This window comes from Penaeus chinensis, chromosome 35 (genome assembly GCF_019202785.1).
Source record: "Penaeus chinensis breed Huanghai No. 1 chromosome 35, ASM1920278v2, whole genome shotgun sequence".
NCBI lineage: Eukaryota > Metazoa > Arthropoda > Malacostraca > Decapoda > Penaeidae > Penaeus > Penaeus chinensis.
In genome coordinates, this window is record NC_061853.1 from 32,656,526 (window position 1) to 32,674,025 (window position 17,500).

Sequence of the window (17,500 nt, forward strand, 5' to 3'; positions counted from 1 at the left end):
TCCTCTTCCTCCTCCTCCTCCTCCTCCTCCTCCTCCTCCTCCCCCCTCTCCTCATCCTTCTCCCCTCTCCTCCTCCTCCTCCTCCCCCCTCTCCTCATCCTTCTCCCCTCTCCTCCTCCTCCTCCCCTCTCCACCTCTTCTTCCTTCCCTCTCTCCTCCTCCTCCCTCCCCTCCTCCTCCTCCTCCTCCTCCTCCTCCTCCTCCTCCTCCTCCTCCTCCTCCTGCCCTCCCCCCTCCTCCCCTCTCCCCTCCTCCTCCTCCTTCCCTCTCGTCCTCCTCCTCCTCCTTCCCTCTCGTCCTCCTCCTCCTCCTCCTCCTCCTCCTCCTCCTCCTCCTCCTCCTCCTCCTCCTCCTCCTCCTCCTCCCCCTCCTCCCTCACCTCCTCCTCTTCCTTCTCCTCCTCATCTTCCCTCCCCCTGTCCCCCGATATTCCAGCCTCCCCACCCCTTTTCTCCCTCCGTCCCCTCTTCCTCCCATCCCCCCCCCCCCCACCTTCGTCTATTTGGCCCTCAGCCTCCCTGAATCCAACCCTTGCTTCTCCCCCCCCCTCTCCCCCCCCTTCTTCTCCTATCCTGCTTTTGCTTCGCCCTCCCCCCCCCCCCCCTCGCCCCCTCTTACTGACGCCACACACAAAACAAGTTTCTACGTACATCTTCCTTGCACGTCGGAAAGCACTCGCCTCTGTTCACTCATTGGGCAAGACGGCGTGTTATGCGTCTCATTTCGTCGCCTGCGGGAAAATGTCTTACTTTTGTGTCTTTGCTATTCGGGTTTTTTTAATGGATAGAGTTATTTATGTATTATATATTTTACTGTTATTGTTATTCTTTGTTATTTATTCGTGCATTTTGTTAATTGCCCACACAGCGCTAAATGTTTTAACGAAATGGCAAAGGTGATGCTGAGGGCGCGAGAGAATGGCAGAGAAGCGACGCGGAGGTTCAGGGGGGGGGGGGGACGCGGGGGGCGAAGGGGGGCCAGGAGGTTGCTGGGGGCCTGGTAGCGCTGGACACTGGATGATTCTGGTTCGGTGCAGATTTTCGCATTCATTTAAATATGCATGTATGGGTACCGGGGGTGGGGGAGTGCAAAAGGTTTGTAACTGGTTGATTTCAGTTGAGTTGAAAGCTCTTGTGCAAAAGCAGCTATTTGGTAATGAAGTGTCAGCAGCGTTTGAGGATGAATATGCATGGGCAAGGTTGCGTTAAATTTTCCTCGTTTTTTCCTTGGTATGAATAAGAAATTTAATTATTCTGTGAAATATTTTGTGTAATGTACATTTCTGAAACGAACACACGCTCAAGCACTCATACGCACGCTAGCACACATGCACGCACGCACGCACGCATACATGCACACACGCACACACACATACATGCACACACGCACACACACATACATGCACACACGCACACACACATACATGCACACACGCACACACATACATGCACACACGCACACACACATACATGCACATTCGCACACACACATACATGCACGCACACATACATGCGCACGCGCACACCTACATAAAACAAATGCAGTTTGTTATATGTAATATAAAATACATTGTACGCCTTGGTGGTTGTGATTTGTTTTGTGTTTGTGCACAGCTACATACTATGCGCATATGTTTGTATATACAGGACATATGCCTGATGAAACAAAAGAACCTTGTCTAAATGAGACCAATCAGCTGCAAACTTTCCGAAGAAGCTATTGGTACAATCATTAAGGCGTGGATTCAATACACAGATAACTTAGAGAACCTACGATAATCATAGCCTTGGAAAAAAAAAGAAAAAAAAATGAGGAAGAGCATCAAACTTAAACAAAGAAACGAAGTAAACAACATCTCATGAATAACCACAGGCACGCTTCCTTGTATATTGTCCGAGGTCTTTGTCATCGGGCATTATTGACACATCCTGGAAGTATGAATGAAACTGTCGCAAATGTCGAAGAGATGAAAAGGAAATTGAATATTAATGAAATGAAGATGGAAGTTAAATTCGTTGTAAAAGTACTCGCTGCTACTGGTGAATAAAGTAATGTATTTTCATTAGTCAAATTAGGAGAAGGGAAAGTCCAGAATGCATTCACAAGATCATTTGATCAGTTTTTAAAAATCGAAGCGATTTTCCTATTCACATTAAAGGGAACAATTAAGCGCGTCCTTAATCAATATTCAAATCGACATTGAGGAAACCAGACCTATTGAATAAGTCAACTTTCAATTCTCAAAGCTCCCTGGTCTACCTTGAGTCTCCTAAAGGAAACGATGCATGCGATTAACCCCTAAAATAAATACTCTTTACCTCTTCGATTAGTTAAAATAAATAAGTAAAATAAATAACTTAAATAAGTCGGTACCTTAAAACCAAGCTGGCGCCAGACTCATTGTGATCTCGACGGCGTAAACGTTTCCTTTTGCCAACACATTCTTTGAGTCTTGCCAATTTTCACGTGCAAGTTTTCTGAGCTGTATCTCTTTTTCTTTGTCTTTTTTTTTTTGGAGGGGGGGGGAGGGGGGCGTCTAGTGATCTTTTGGGTACGGGGGACACTAGCTCAGAAGTGGAAATAAGTTTTTCCCCTTTCTTTTTATTTTTCTTTACTTTTGTTTTACTCATTTACATTTTTTGTTGAATGAATGTAACTTTACGAGTTGTATAGTAGTATGTTTTTGAAGTAAGGAAATTGAAAGAAGAATTATTCGGCCTCACGTAATTGTTAACAATACCTATTCTACTCTGATATTTGTAAACAAGTTAGGTGTAAGTTGTGTCTCCTTTCGGTTAGCTCTTCCGCAGCATTTGGGTATCATATTCGCAGTATCTATTTCTCTGACGTTTGTTAATTTCGCAGTTTATATATACATATTGTTTTCTCTGCTGCACAATCTGGCAAATTGTTTTTTGTTCCTGGCTTTAAAGAGTTAAGAGTTGTGTGGTAAATTATTCAACCTGATGGTTAAAAAGAGAAAATAAATGACCGTCTCAGAACGTATGGTGAATGTGCGCCGTTGGTAGAGGGAAAACTCGTTTCCTGATTGTTTACGACACGCCAGTCGGGCGGCAGGATGGCGCCAGACAGACGCTATGTATTAGTTCTGGCTTTAGAATTTGGTGTTTTTTCTCTCTTACTTTTTTTTTCATGGGATTCTTTGGCAACTGTGGTCCACTATCTATTTTTTGTGTATTTAGTTTTTTACTATTTTTTCGCCTTGGGTTTTGGAGGCGAGACGGGGAGAGCGCTAAAAAGTGTCATTATCGAAGTGTAGTGACGACGATACGGAGAGAACGAGAGAGAGAGAGAGAGAGAGAGAGAGAGAGAGAGAGAGAGAGAGAGAGAGAGAGAGAGAGAGAGAGAGAGAGAGAGAGAGAGAGAGTTTGAATTATCGTACGATGCATCCTCCGGGATGCCCTGACTAATACTAATGTGCGATACTTAAGGAGAACGTGCAAAACTTTCAAATTGAGGTCTTGTGCGCTTTACCTGCCTTGAGGGAGGGGCGGGGCCGGGTGGTACGGTGGAGGCTGCTGAGGTGGAAGCCTTGATGCTCGGCCTTGACAATGCTGGCAGCAAGCTCGTTCGCACACATCCCCCCCCCCCCCACACACAAATACACAAACACACAAGCGCGTAAACTCTCTCTCTCTCTCTCTCTCTCTCTCTCTCTCTCTCTCTCTCTCTCTCTCTCTCTCTCTCTCTCTCTCTCTCTCTCTCTCTCTCACACACACATTCATCCATTCATTAATTCATTCATCCATCTATCCATTAATTCATGCACATTCGCACACGCATACACTCTCATTCCATAAGAACTATACAGATTGTCTAATTGTTGCTAAAGGGAGAAAGTTTGTTGATTCTGACCGGTTTGATGAGAGACAGTTTTAATTACCGTCGAAATATGTAAAAGTCATTATCACCCGACGAAAAGCAAAACTGTTGGGCATCTGCAATTTGCGTTGATGCCCCCTTGTCACATTCGACTTGAGATGACAGCATAGGATAAAACAATTAAGATTCATGACACGATGCACCGGCGGCATCTGGCCGGGTGAACGTGGCGCCAGTCGGACCAGTGCGTGTACAGTTTACACACACGCCCTGACAACGGCGCTGGAGCTCCCCCCCTCTCTCTCTCTCTCTCTGTTCAACGAACTCTTCACTTTTCACGCGTGCTCGTATCCACGGACGCTGAACGGGTGCCTCTGGAGTGGCAAAGTGTTGGCGGTGATTGTTGTGTCTGTGTAAAGGTGTGAGATCACGGACGCCGCCGTGTTATTCGCCAGAGGACATGGGTAAGCAGGGTACATTTTGTGTTGCCAACTATATCATTACGTTGGCCTGGGTGTTGTTTACAGGTAAATGGATGTTATGGCTGGGCACGTTGGCCAGGTTTTTTATTTTGTTTATTTGGTTCTTTTTTTTGTTTTTTTCTTTTTATTTAGTGAACAGATTATGAAATTGGTGTCTAATCTCTAGAATAACTTCTTTTTGTGCGAATAGTTTTTCTGTCGTTCTATTAGGCTGGCCCTGGTTTAAACGTCAGCGGTATTAGCATCAACCTAGTTACCTAATTGCATGTGTTGTGCGTGCTGTTCGCAAAATTTACAGGTACTTAATGAATGTAATCCTTGCACATATCATGCATAATGAACGTGCGCGCGCGCGTACGCAGCATAGAGAGAGAAAGAGAGAGAGAGAGAGGGATAGATAGACAGATAGAGAGAGAGAGAGAGAGGCGGGGGGGGGGTGGGGTGAGAGAAAGAGAGAGGGATAGCGAGATAGATAGATAGACAGAAAGAGAAAGAGAGAGAGAGAGGGATAGCGAGATAGATAGAGAGAGAGGGGAGCGAGAGAGAGAGAGCGATAGCGAGATAGATAGATAAATAGAGAGATAGGAGCGAGCTATAGAGATAGATAGATCGATAGAGAGAGAGAGGGGAGCGAGAGAGAGAGAGAGAGAGAGAGGGATAGCGAGATGGATAGACAGACAGACAAATAGATAGATAGAGAGAGAGGGGGGAGAGAGCTATATAGATAGATAGATAGACAGACAGATAGATAAAGATAGAGAGGGGAGCGAAATAGAGAGAGAGAAAAAAAATCAAGGCTTGGAAGATACAAAAATTCTTGGGTAATTTGGGATCCTTCAAGTAGTCTTTTTTTAACGAAGAGTGATTCACGAAGCGAAACTCCAAGGGTGTTGTGAAGTGGCTCAAGGACGAACCCTTGAGTGCTGACCATTTATACTTCGATAACTATTGTCCGTTCATTAACTTGAGCAAGACACCGACGTCCGATATGCCCCGTCGGCCGGCGTTTCTGGGCTCTCTCTCTCTCTCTCTCTCTCTCTCTCTCTCTCTCTCTCTTCTCTCTCTCTCTCTCTCTCTCTCTCTCTCTCTCTCTCTCTCTCTCTCTCTCTCTCTCTCTCCTCTCTCTCTCTCTCTCTCTCTCTCTCTCTCTCTCTCTCTCTCTCTCTCTCTCTCTCTCTCTCTCTCTCTCTCTCTCTCTCTCTCTCTCTCTCTCTCTCTCTCTCTCTCTCTCTCTCTCTCTCTCTCTCTCCCTCCTTCCCTCCCTCCCTCCCTCTCTCTCTCTCTAACTCTCTCTCTCTCCCTCTCTCTCTCTCTCTCTCTCTCTCTCTCTCTCTCTCTCTCTCTCTCTCTCTCTCTCTCTCTCTCTCTCTCTCTCTCTCTCTCCCTCCCTCTCCCTCTCCCTCTCTCCCCCCCCCTCCACCCCTCTTTCTCTCTCTCCCTCCCTCCCTCCCTCCCTCTCCCTCCCTCCCCCTCCCTCCCCCTCCCTCCCTCTTCTCTCTCTCTATAAATATATATATACATATACATAAACACACACACACACACACACACACACACACACACACACACACACACACACACACACACACACACACACATACACGTACATACAATATTTATATATATATATATATATATATATATATATATATGTAATGCACACACACACACACACACACACACACACACACACACACACACACACACACACTCTCTCTCTCTCTCTCTCTCTCTCTCTCTCTCTCTCTCTCTCTCTCTATCTCTATCTCTCTCACTCACTCACTCACTCACTCACTCACTCACTCACTCACTACATATACATACATATAAATGTGTGTGTGTGTGTGTGTGTATATATATATAAATATATATATGTATGTATGAATATATATATTTATTTCTATATATATTTATATATATATATATATATATATATAATAGTCAGTGGTTCCACAAAGTGTTTTTGTCTTATAGCTATTGACACCATTATACTATTCATGACTAGTAATAACTGAATCTAAAAAGATGACAAACACTGAACGAGGCCATGGAGATTATTATACATTGGTCGGAGCTTAATAAGAAAGGTTGGAAATCGCTTATATATAGATAGATTCACACACACACATACACATACACATACACATGTACACGCGCACACGCACACGCACACACGCACACCCACACCCACACACACGCACACCCACACACGCACACCCACACACACGCACACCCACACACACGCACACCCACACACACGCACACCCACACACACGCACACCCACACACACGCACACCCACACACACGCACACCCTCACACACGCACACCCACGCACACCCACACACACGCACACCCACACACACGCACACCCACACACACGCACACCCACACACACGCACCCCCCCCCCCCCCACACACACACACACCAAAGAGAAAGAGAGAGAGAGAGAGCGAGCGAGCCTATTTCCAGAATCTCCCTTGTCGGTGAAGTTCCCGCTGCACGTGTCCTGGTCGTGCTTGCTTGCCTGTCCATGTTCTTGTGTGTGTGCGTGCATTGTATATTCGCTCCTCCTCTCTTTACCGGCTTGAGACGATCAAATTGACATTTATTCATTATATTATTATTGAAATAAAGCATTTATTAATGTGTTTGATTATTTTATGCGTCTGTGTCGTTGGTATGTCTTAGTATTTCCCTTGACATACACTGTATTTAGGTTGGAACATGGTATTTATAGTTTTTTTTATTTTGGTTGGGATTTGTGTGGCTTCATACGACAATACATTTGGTCTCACTTATAAAACACGTCTGTAAGTAAGCATGACATGTAGACATTGGATTTCATTCAGTGCCATACTCCATATGCCACGTTTGGTCGCGGCGGCATTTACGGCATATGTTGTAAATGTTACCGCTAATTATTCATGTGATCGCGTCCTTGGTTCGACAGACGATATGCATAGGTAGTAGAATGGAGCCAGAAGTTTTGCTGACTAGGAATTATGTGTTTGATATGCTGTTATAAGGGTCGGAAGATAAGGGAATCATGCTGTCTGGAAAGAATTGATAGATGGGTGTTGACGTTTGAAGTGTTGTTTATTTATGCTATGCACTTCCTCTGTTTATTTGTTTTTGTTTATTATTCCTAAAGTAATAATCAATTATGAAATATGTATGCCTTTTACACTGGATCCTGCGAGTCATTGATTTTCTGTCACTCCGAGCCCATTCTTCCGAGCCTGTGAAAGAAGCAAACGTTACAACCAAACGTTTCCAGATGTCGCCAGGAGAAACGTGTATCGCATGTGAATATACTGCTTCTACATTTATATACGATGTGTGTCAGATTAGAGACAATATATGAAAAGAGAGTATTATGACGACGGTGATGTGTAAAAATAAGTCAGGTTGATTATTTAGCAAATCATAGACCAAGAAATAGAAGAAACTTAAAGCCACGCAAGGAGTGGAAAGTTCCATTCCAGAGTCACGGTGCGGCGCCAGCTAAACGTGCGGAAACCTACAGGCTTCTGTATCTTATATATATATATATATATATATATATATATATATATATATATATATATATATATATGTTTATGCATTTATGTATTCTTAAACTTCTTTCTATATATTCCTTTATATACTGAATAGACTCAACGTCGACAAGCGTGACACCAGTATAGAAGCTTAGCATAAATATAGCAATATATAAACTAAACTTTTAAATCTCTTAACAAGTAGAAATCATTTGATACCCTGTCATCCTTAAAATTCATTGAAGAATAAATTCCCATTTGCGTTTAAACAAGGATCACTTAGCATAGGTCAGGGACTGGGCGTGAAATGCCGAGGCAAATAGGAAGGCGGGCACAGTACGTGACTCATATCACGCTGACACTTCGATACAAGCTGTAATGTAAGCCTTAGAAGATGTAGCAATTGACTGGCTCCTGTTTCCTGTGCTGACTGTGACTCGGCGCCCAACAGGATGATTAGTCACGTGTTGAATTAGCTTTTGTGGAAAGTTCCGTTCGGTTAGTCCTGTTTTGGAGGACTTACTGTTGTTTGTTTGTTTTTTTATTTTCCTTCACGGCAGGTTATTTTTATCGACTGAGGTTCATCGATGGTGTTGGTTATGGTGAATTCTGGTGTTACTTGTTAATATTGATTGCTTGTGACTTGTTTAAAATCACTTATGGCACAACTCTAAAAATGTTTTTTACACTTCCGGTGGGTTTTAAATATACGTCAGAATGAATAGAATATTTATTTATATTAATTTGTTGACCATAAACCACATGGCACCATATCTAATCATATCACTACAAGTTTTCTGATTTGTTTGATGCTTACATTTAATGGTAACTAATATATTATTCACATCTATAAGTTGACGTCACATTGTGCAAGAAAAAATAAAATATGCATACTGAAGTGTCGTGCAGCAGTGGAAATTTCCTTGGTGTTGTCTCTGTCTTTCAGATCGATAAAATGAACAAGCCGGCAGCAGCGTTCTCTGTGGATTTCTGCATTTGTTCATTTTGATGGTTGTTCATTGTATTACATTGAGATGTACATGGTTGTGCATCAAGAAAGTTTTAATGTTGTTGTTTTCATGAGGGATGAACTTGATTAAAGTTTTAAAAAAAGATGAAGGGTGGGTCGGTTTAAGAAGGACATACATGCAGTGGTGTATGCGCTATGCCTGAATGTTATCGGTCATGAGTTAGATTTGTTTTCTCATTTATCGTTGTTGTTGTCCGATAATGTGATATGCAGTGCTAATTTCCCTTAGGAGCTGATACCGTCGAGAGTGAAAAAATGTGGAACGTGATAAACAAGGAAGAAAGTTGCCCTTGCGTACATCTTGTTATTGTAACTTGAACCGAAGGACTTTTTTTTCTACATCGGCTGAATATTTGAAATACATATAAGATTATATGCTATAAAAAGAATCGAGAAAATGTCATAGTGCACGAAGCTTTACAAAGGCGCGGTAATTTTCCACTCACAACCTGTACCGTGTGAACTCATGACGTCACTGCGCATGCTCCTCCGCGGCGAGTGGCGGCATCATGCAAATGGCGAGACGGGGCGGGGAGGTCCTTTCGAATGTATGGGGTAGTGTAGTTAGGATTTGAGTTTTTTAGATGGAGGGGTCATTTGCTCTGATCTTCAAATTAATAAAAAAAAATCAATTAAAATGAGCAAAACCACTAAGATAAATCTATATGTGTGTGTGTGTGTGTATATATATATATATATACACACAAACATATACATATATATATACATACATACACACACACACGTACATATATTTTAAACATACAGGCAAATAAATATACTCTGAATATAAGGAGAAAGAGTTACAGGTAATAAATAACTCGTGAGACTCGCTTAAAATTACGTGCGTGCTTGCCCTTCCATCAGTGGACCTCGTTGCTATGTGACAGTACCAAGCCTCTGGGACTCGAATCATGTTACCCGAAGGAGACTCATAAATTAGTCTGGCCGGGGCACATATACCCGAGGTATTTGCACTTCTCAAGGGATATACAGGGATTGCAGAAAGATAAAGGTAGCTGGTATTAGAGCCTGTAAGAGTTTTCCACTGGGAACCAAAAGAAAAGGTTATGAATCCATGGTTTGCCTAAAATCGATGCTTTGATTTCTCAAACATATAGTGCCAGATTATTTTATAGCCTCTCTTATTTTACGCGCGTCCATAAGGAGCTGTCTTGATAAGCAATCTTTCTTTATTAAGCGTTATCTTCTAGATAGTACGTTCGATTTACATGGGTCCTTTATCATCAAATATGCTCTGGGTAGTTTATTTGTTCACTTACCTAAATACAAAAATGTGTATAAAAAAAACGGAAACAAAATACCGCGATATAAATAATGATAACAAAATATTAGCTGATAAGGAGATAAATCTTGATGTTGCAGTTTACGATAGATACAATAACATTATCGGGAAATATTAAACTCTGTTTATACTTGTACATTAACTGTTTATGTTCGGCAGCTTGTTTTACATATTGTAATTCATAAAAAAGGGACTAACAATTGGCAATCTTCTTTTCACAGAAGAGGTAGAGAGCATGGAAGCTCGACTTGTCACGAAGAAACTGGAGAGTGTCTTGTACCGAGGTGTTGAGCGGTACTTCAATTTTGATGCCTTCATCGTACCCCGGAATACACTGCTAAAGTAAGTAGTTTATTCATTCTCTGCATTGTTATACCATAATGACATGTATGTATTTGCTAGAAAGGGGTTTCTCTAAAGAAATGTGATTATGTAGTCGTATATATATGATCGAATGTATGGCATGTGAATCAACGCAAATAATAAACTTTTTTTCCCCCTTCTTTCAGAGCTGCGCATGACATACTGAGGCTGTCCTCCGAACGCCCGCTTGGCCTTCGCGGTTCCCTCGTTGAACTTTATCTCTGCCATGAAGGTTCTTGTAAGAGGTGAGATACTTCATATTATTTGACGTTTTATAGTTACCATTTGACAAGTCCTTTAACTTTTGTTACATTACTTGTGATATTGGAAGTGTTTTTTTTATATTATCAGCAAAAGTTTTGCCAGGTACTAATAGAACATTTGTTATTTGTTAAACAGACTGGCACAAGTGGTAGCAGATCCGCGCCAGGAAGTGAAGACCGTGATCAAGCTGACCCTCCACCAGGATGATACCTCAGACCCCGCCACGCTGCACCTGCGCTCGGGCTACACGATGGAACGTTGTTGCCTGCCGTGAACGTTCTGCCCACACAGCACTGGTCGTCGTGGTCGCTTCCAGTGTTTCAGTGAGAAAAGAAAAAGGGACGTTTGGCAAAGCCATGGAGATGGTTGATTTAGTAGGGAGGTGACACCCCCTGCTGAAGAAAATATTAGGAGATATTCTCTGGACGGAGCTCTCTCGCCTCTCAGGTCATGCAGTGCGACGCGTGTCTGAGAACTACTTAAAGCATTGAAGGAGTGGCTGAAATCGCCTCGTTGGTAACTGACCCAATGTTGGTGCCACGTCTTCTAATGTTGGCAATTGCTTATCGAATTTGCAGCAGCATGCGTATTCTACAGGTTTGTTGTAGTTCAACAGTAATTTGTAAATGCAGATGCCATAAGAATTGCTATATGCAGTACCACTATGCCAAACTTGAAGCAGTTCCAAATTTTCTGTTTGGTTTATTTGAGTGTGACTACGATTTATTTTCAGATGACGTTTTGATGTATATTATACTATAAACCAGTATAAAGGTGAATAGTGTATCCAAATATTGTAATAGATTAGTTGAAAAAGATAATTACCTATTTTTTAATAGTAAATCCAGCAGATTGAACCACATTTATAGTTATTTCAACGGCGTTTGAATGTGTAGCTTGTCATCTATATATTGCTGTGAGACTCCATTCTTTGTGATAACAATAGATGGTAGCACGTTAGCGTGAATAATAACACATGGGATATACCGGTGGTATGGAGACCAACAACGGCAGATGATGATTTGTGATAATTTGCTCATATTTTTCGCTATAACTGGTGCTAATTGTTAACAGACTTCCATTATGTAAGAGTTTATATACATGCTTATGTTAAAGCAAACTTTTCAGGTGGAGACTTTTATATGTCAGAAACTCGGGAGTCTGTCTTGCTATTGGTCTTACATTGGCGAATTGCCAGTGATGCAATCTGTGATACACTGACAACCTCAATGGCTTGCTGTTAGTAGATAGGTCATGATTCAGAAGCTTATATTAAGTTCGAAAAATTTGCAGACTTTTCTTTCTTATTTCTTAATAGGTGTCAAAGAAAAGTGTTATTAACAGCATAGTTATAAGTCAGATAATAACTAAGCAAGGAAGACCATTCATCATTTTATGTGGATGTTTTCCAGAGCGGATTATACGTTGTGCAGAATCGAAAATCGAGTACAAACAATTGAAATAAAAGATATTGTTTACATTCATCTACTTTTCTTAACCAGATATACTTATGGATGACGTTGATTTTTTTGCTTTATTGTATTATCTATCAACAAGCATCTATTCTCTAATGATAAACAGAAGTGACCTTAGAGTCTTACCTAATCCATATCACACCATTACAATCACAGATAACATCCAATCAAAAAAGTGAGTGTCGACCTGTGACAAGGCACTTCTGAGATAAACCACTGATAGATGATAACAGTTAACTTGCTACACTAAACACAGCTAACTTTATTATAAAAGAAATATACAGAAAATAAGTAAACTGCAAGGGCTTCTATCAAACATATAATTGGGATTATTTAGGTAATGTGTAAATATTATTTCTAAGTAAAAGTGTAGCTCCTACATTCTCTCAATATCTATTCAGAGCGTTCCACATAAAACAAGCAGAACAATGAGAGGGAAGAAAGAAACCCTGAGAATAAAGACTCAGCTGAAATCAGGTGAACAAGTATGGGCCTAAATCTTTGGTAAAAGAAGAGCGGTTCATATGACACTTCGCCTGCGTCAGATGCTTGTCCACAGAGAGACAGTTAACCTGTAATCCCTTCCGTATCAGTGTCATTTTTTGTTCTACATAGTCACATCAGCTGGATGAAATCTTACTATATAGAGAAAGCCCACTGACCTGTTAAACGAGGAAGATAAACTTTGATTGAACCATATTTTCCTACAACAACTTTCTCCTGATCTCTTTCCACTTTCGCTTCCCCCTTACACACACACATACATACATACACACACACACACACATATATGTGTCTGTGTTTGTATATGTATATGTGTATATATGCATGTATGTATGTATATATGTATATATGTATATATATATATGTGTGTGTGTGTGTGTGTGTGTGTGTATGTGTATATATATATATATATATTTATGTATGTATACATACCTAAGCATACACATACGTGTGTGTGTGTGTATATATATATACATATACATATATATATATATATATATATATATATATATATATGTATATATACATAATATAAATATATAATATATATATACATATTTACACATATATATATATGCATATATACATACATACATATACATGTATATATATATATATAAATATGTATGCATATATGTATATATGTAAGTAAAAAATCAACGTATATATGCATACATACATTATATACACATATACATATAGACACACGGTTGTATATGTATATATATACAAATATATTTTTTTCTGTATCTAATGACCCCATAAAGAGAGAGAGAGATAAATGAATAGACAGATAGACACATAGATAGATAGCTATAATGTATATAAAACCATTCAGGGCTTCATCATACAATGTGCATGCCCAGATTAGCCGAAACGCATCTCTTATGTCTTATAGACGCTTATATATATATATATATATATATATATATATATATATTATATATATATATATATATATATTCTCATTCTCTCTCTCTCTCTCTCTCTCTCTCTATCTCTCTCTCTCTCTCTCTCTCTCTCACTCTCTCTCTCTCTCTCTTTCTCTCTCTCTCTCTCCCGCGCACAAACACAGACACACACACACGACGCACGTCTTTAAACTTATATACGTCACTGAAGCTTTGGGTAAAGGGCCAACATATTCTGTCTCATTACTAACACAGCGTCTATAAATATGTTTACATTCACTGGTACAGATTTAAAGCAACGTGTGGTTGTGAGTCTGTACTCAAAATATTCAAAGTCGTCACTGTGTGGTTATATTTGAATTTGTACTTATTTACTGAAAGAATGGTAATAATGAGAAGGATGATGATGATGTTGACAGTAAAGAAAGCCGTGATAATAATATGGACAATTATGATTATAGCAATAAGAAAGATATTGATAATGATATTATTACCGCTCTTAATGATAATAATGAGGAGGAGATGATGATGAATGTGATGGTAACGATAATGTTATTGATGATACGTATAATGATAATGAAACAAGTTATACTATTACTACTACTACTAATGATGATGAGGATGATAATGATAATAACAACAATAAAAATTATAATGTTAAGAACAATAATAATAATAATAATAATAATAATAATAATAATAATAATGATAATAATAGTAATAACAATAATAACAGTAGTAGTAGCAACAATAATGACGATGATGATAATGATACTTATGATGATGATAATGATGCTGAAAATAACCATGATGATAACAACAACACAAACATCAACAACAACAATAACAACAACAACAACAATAATAACAATTATTATTACTATTTGATAATAATGATGATGATGATGATGAAGATAATAATAATAATAATAATAATAATAATAATAATAATAATAATAATAACAATAACAATAATAATAATATAAAATAATCATAAAGATGATAATGATAATAACAAAATAATAATGATAATGACAATAAAAATGATAATAATAATAATGACAATGTAATAACAATAATAATAACAATAATAACTATAAATAGTGATAATAACAATAGAAACAATTATAAAAATATTAATAAAACAATAGTGATGATGACGATGATGATGATGATGATGATGATGATGATGATGATGATGATGATGGTGGTGGTGGTGATAACAACAATAACAACAACAATAATAATAACAGTACTAATACTAATAATGATAATAATAATAATAATAATAATAATAATACTGATATGACAATGGCTTACAAAGACAAAGATAATGGCATAATGGCATTGATAATGATGACAGCAATAATAATGACAATGATTCAGACATTAAGAATATTAACAATAATGATGCTGACATTGTCACTATACTGACAGTATGATTATTACTGTTGTCCTAATCATGTTTACAGTTTTGTTGGTGATTATTAATATTAGTGAAAATTGTCGTTGTTAGTAATAATACAATAACCATTAACACCACTAGAATTATCAACATCGTTCTTTTCATTGTTATATTTATTTTCAGAATTAGTATCAAGATCTTCATCACCAGAACTATTGCCATCATCACTATTATCATGATCTTGATGTTGTTATCATTCATACCATCATTATCTGAACAATCACTGCATGTCTCTTCGTTATTATTACCATCTCTATTACCATTATTAATGTGTTGTCGCTTGCACTGGTGTTTTTATCACCAATACAATAGGAAATTAGAGCATAAACCAAACTAACCACAAACACGATAGTAACACCAAAAATATTATTGTTAATGGTGTAGTGCAATGGTTAATGTTTTCACTGATAATTTGCCATTCACTTCCTAGTATCTTCCCCATATTACTTATACAGCATCTCATGACCCGACTACACAACCGTGTTTTCGAAATCATTGCTCGGAATATTCATACTGTATAATACGTCTGATATACAGTCATACTGGATGGAGTAATGTCTGTGTTTATATGAATATATATGTGCTTGACATATACGTGTGTATGAATGGTATCTGGCGCATTATTCAAAGTGTACTGCGCAGTTTTGTTTTAGTTTATCAGTCTGAGCCTATCAGGAGTTGGACGATAGTACGATAATATGACTACATAGATACAATAGATAAGATCACATCGTAAGCTTGCCGACCATATATTTAGATAGTTTCTACACGGTAATATCTCTTCCGTGTATGCAATCCAGATCAACAGGGTAATAATCAAGAGAAACTCTTCGTAGAAACAAAATCTTAAACGATCAAATGCGTTATCGGTATCCGCATTTTATCTTTACTTCCTAGTGCATGGCGATTTCTGGCAATGCGCGACCTTCTGCCATATACACATACCGTAGCACGCTGAGCTATCGTTTACGTGACTAGTGTGACTCACATACTCACGAGGTTAGTTGTAGGGCAGTGAAAGATCAGTGAATCACCGAGCAGTTTACTCTTCCATAGGGAAATAAAACAGGTAATTTTTATGTATATAGTGTTTAGGCAACCATATGGTAACCTTTGACACTCGTGGGAGAAAAAATGTGTGAAATACCGAATTTAAAATATGAAATTTACCCTTTCCCTACTATGACACTCACGTATCATGTATATGGATTTCATATATTTATTTAAATTTGAATTTAAATTTGAATGTATTTATCTATACTGTTGGTCATATTTTAATCCTGGTCCAACTGAACATGCAAGAAGAATAACCTATTTTGCGTTTCAGAAGTCATGACTGCCATGCCAACAGATTCACTCAAGACCTGGGAATCTGCCTTCATTGCTTATCTCCGAGATTCAAATTACCACAATACCCAGCTCAGGGAGAACAACATCAAAAATATCTATAACATGTTATTTGTGTATGAGTGCCGAAACAAGAATATGGGTGAGCCTCCCCAAATAGAAGACCTAATGATATTCATGATAGAAAATGGGACTTTATCACGTGAAAATGATGTGTATAGACTGTGCTGAAGACCGTTGTGTGTAAACTAATGATCTGTATAAATTATACTGATTCGTCGTTCGTCAGTGTATATTACATAGACTTTAAAATAATATAATTCTGAATATATATATATATGTCTAATGCATCATCCTTGACCTTGTGAGTTGCGAGATATCAATATTTGCTTTTCTGCAGTATCGTCGACAGGGTCAAGGGGCCCTCAAAATTTGTTGCCTCCATATATTATTTTATTGGATACTTGTCGGGGTCCATACAATCATCTGTTATTATTTTTCTTGTTTAATAACGATCAGTATAACGATTTTTTTTTTTTTTCTTAAGAGCAGGCCCAGAATTTTTTCTTTCTTATATGACACAAAGGAGGTTGAAAGGTCTAGCGATATTAAGTATTGGTTGTCAAGTTGGTACACAAAAACTTGGGCGATACCATCAGTGATCTCGCTATTGGGAAATCACGTACTGTTTATTATAACTGAACATTTACAGGGAACTAGCAGAATTCATCTCAAACCCCATCAAGGCCTACGAAGTACGAATGAAAACATTTTCTTTGAGAAGGGAAAATGTATAGGGCCCACACCCATGAATTACTATAGGGCTCTCGATGCCTCTAGGTTTCTGTAGGTATTAAGCCTTGGAATACCCTTTACGAAAAGGGTAAATATGAGTTAACAATTAGGATAGGTGGACAGGAGGGATGAAAACAAGAAGGAAAAGTTAAGAAAAGACCATGCAAAATTAG

General features: G+C 38.8%; 1 protein-coding gene across 2 annotated transcripts in view; it reads left to right on the plus strand.

The window, feature by feature from the left end:
• LOC125044258 (DNA damage-inducible transcript 4-like protein) overlaps positions 1–12,310 on the plus strand; it is a 14,006-nt gene extending 1,696 nt beyond the window's left edge. The window contains exons 1-4 of one of the 2 annotated variants that reach the window (XM_047640833.1): positions 4,087–4,307; positions 10,425–10,545; positions 10,713–10,811; positions 10,966–12,310. In XM_047640833.1, coding sequence (XP_047496789.1) covers positions 4,304–4,307; positions 10,425–10,545; positions 10,713–10,811; positions 10,966–11,104 — 363 coding nt within the window. In that variant the 5' untranslated portion in view covers positions 4,087–4,303 and the 3' untranslated portion in view covers positions 11,105–12,310. Of the gene's footprint in view, positions 1–4,086; positions 4,308–10,424; positions 10,546–10,712; positions 10,812–10,965 lie in introns of those variants that run through there. The other variant, XM_047640832.1, reaches the window with a different exon arrangement.
• The last annotated feature ends 5,190 nt before the right edge of the window (positions 12,311–17,500 follow it).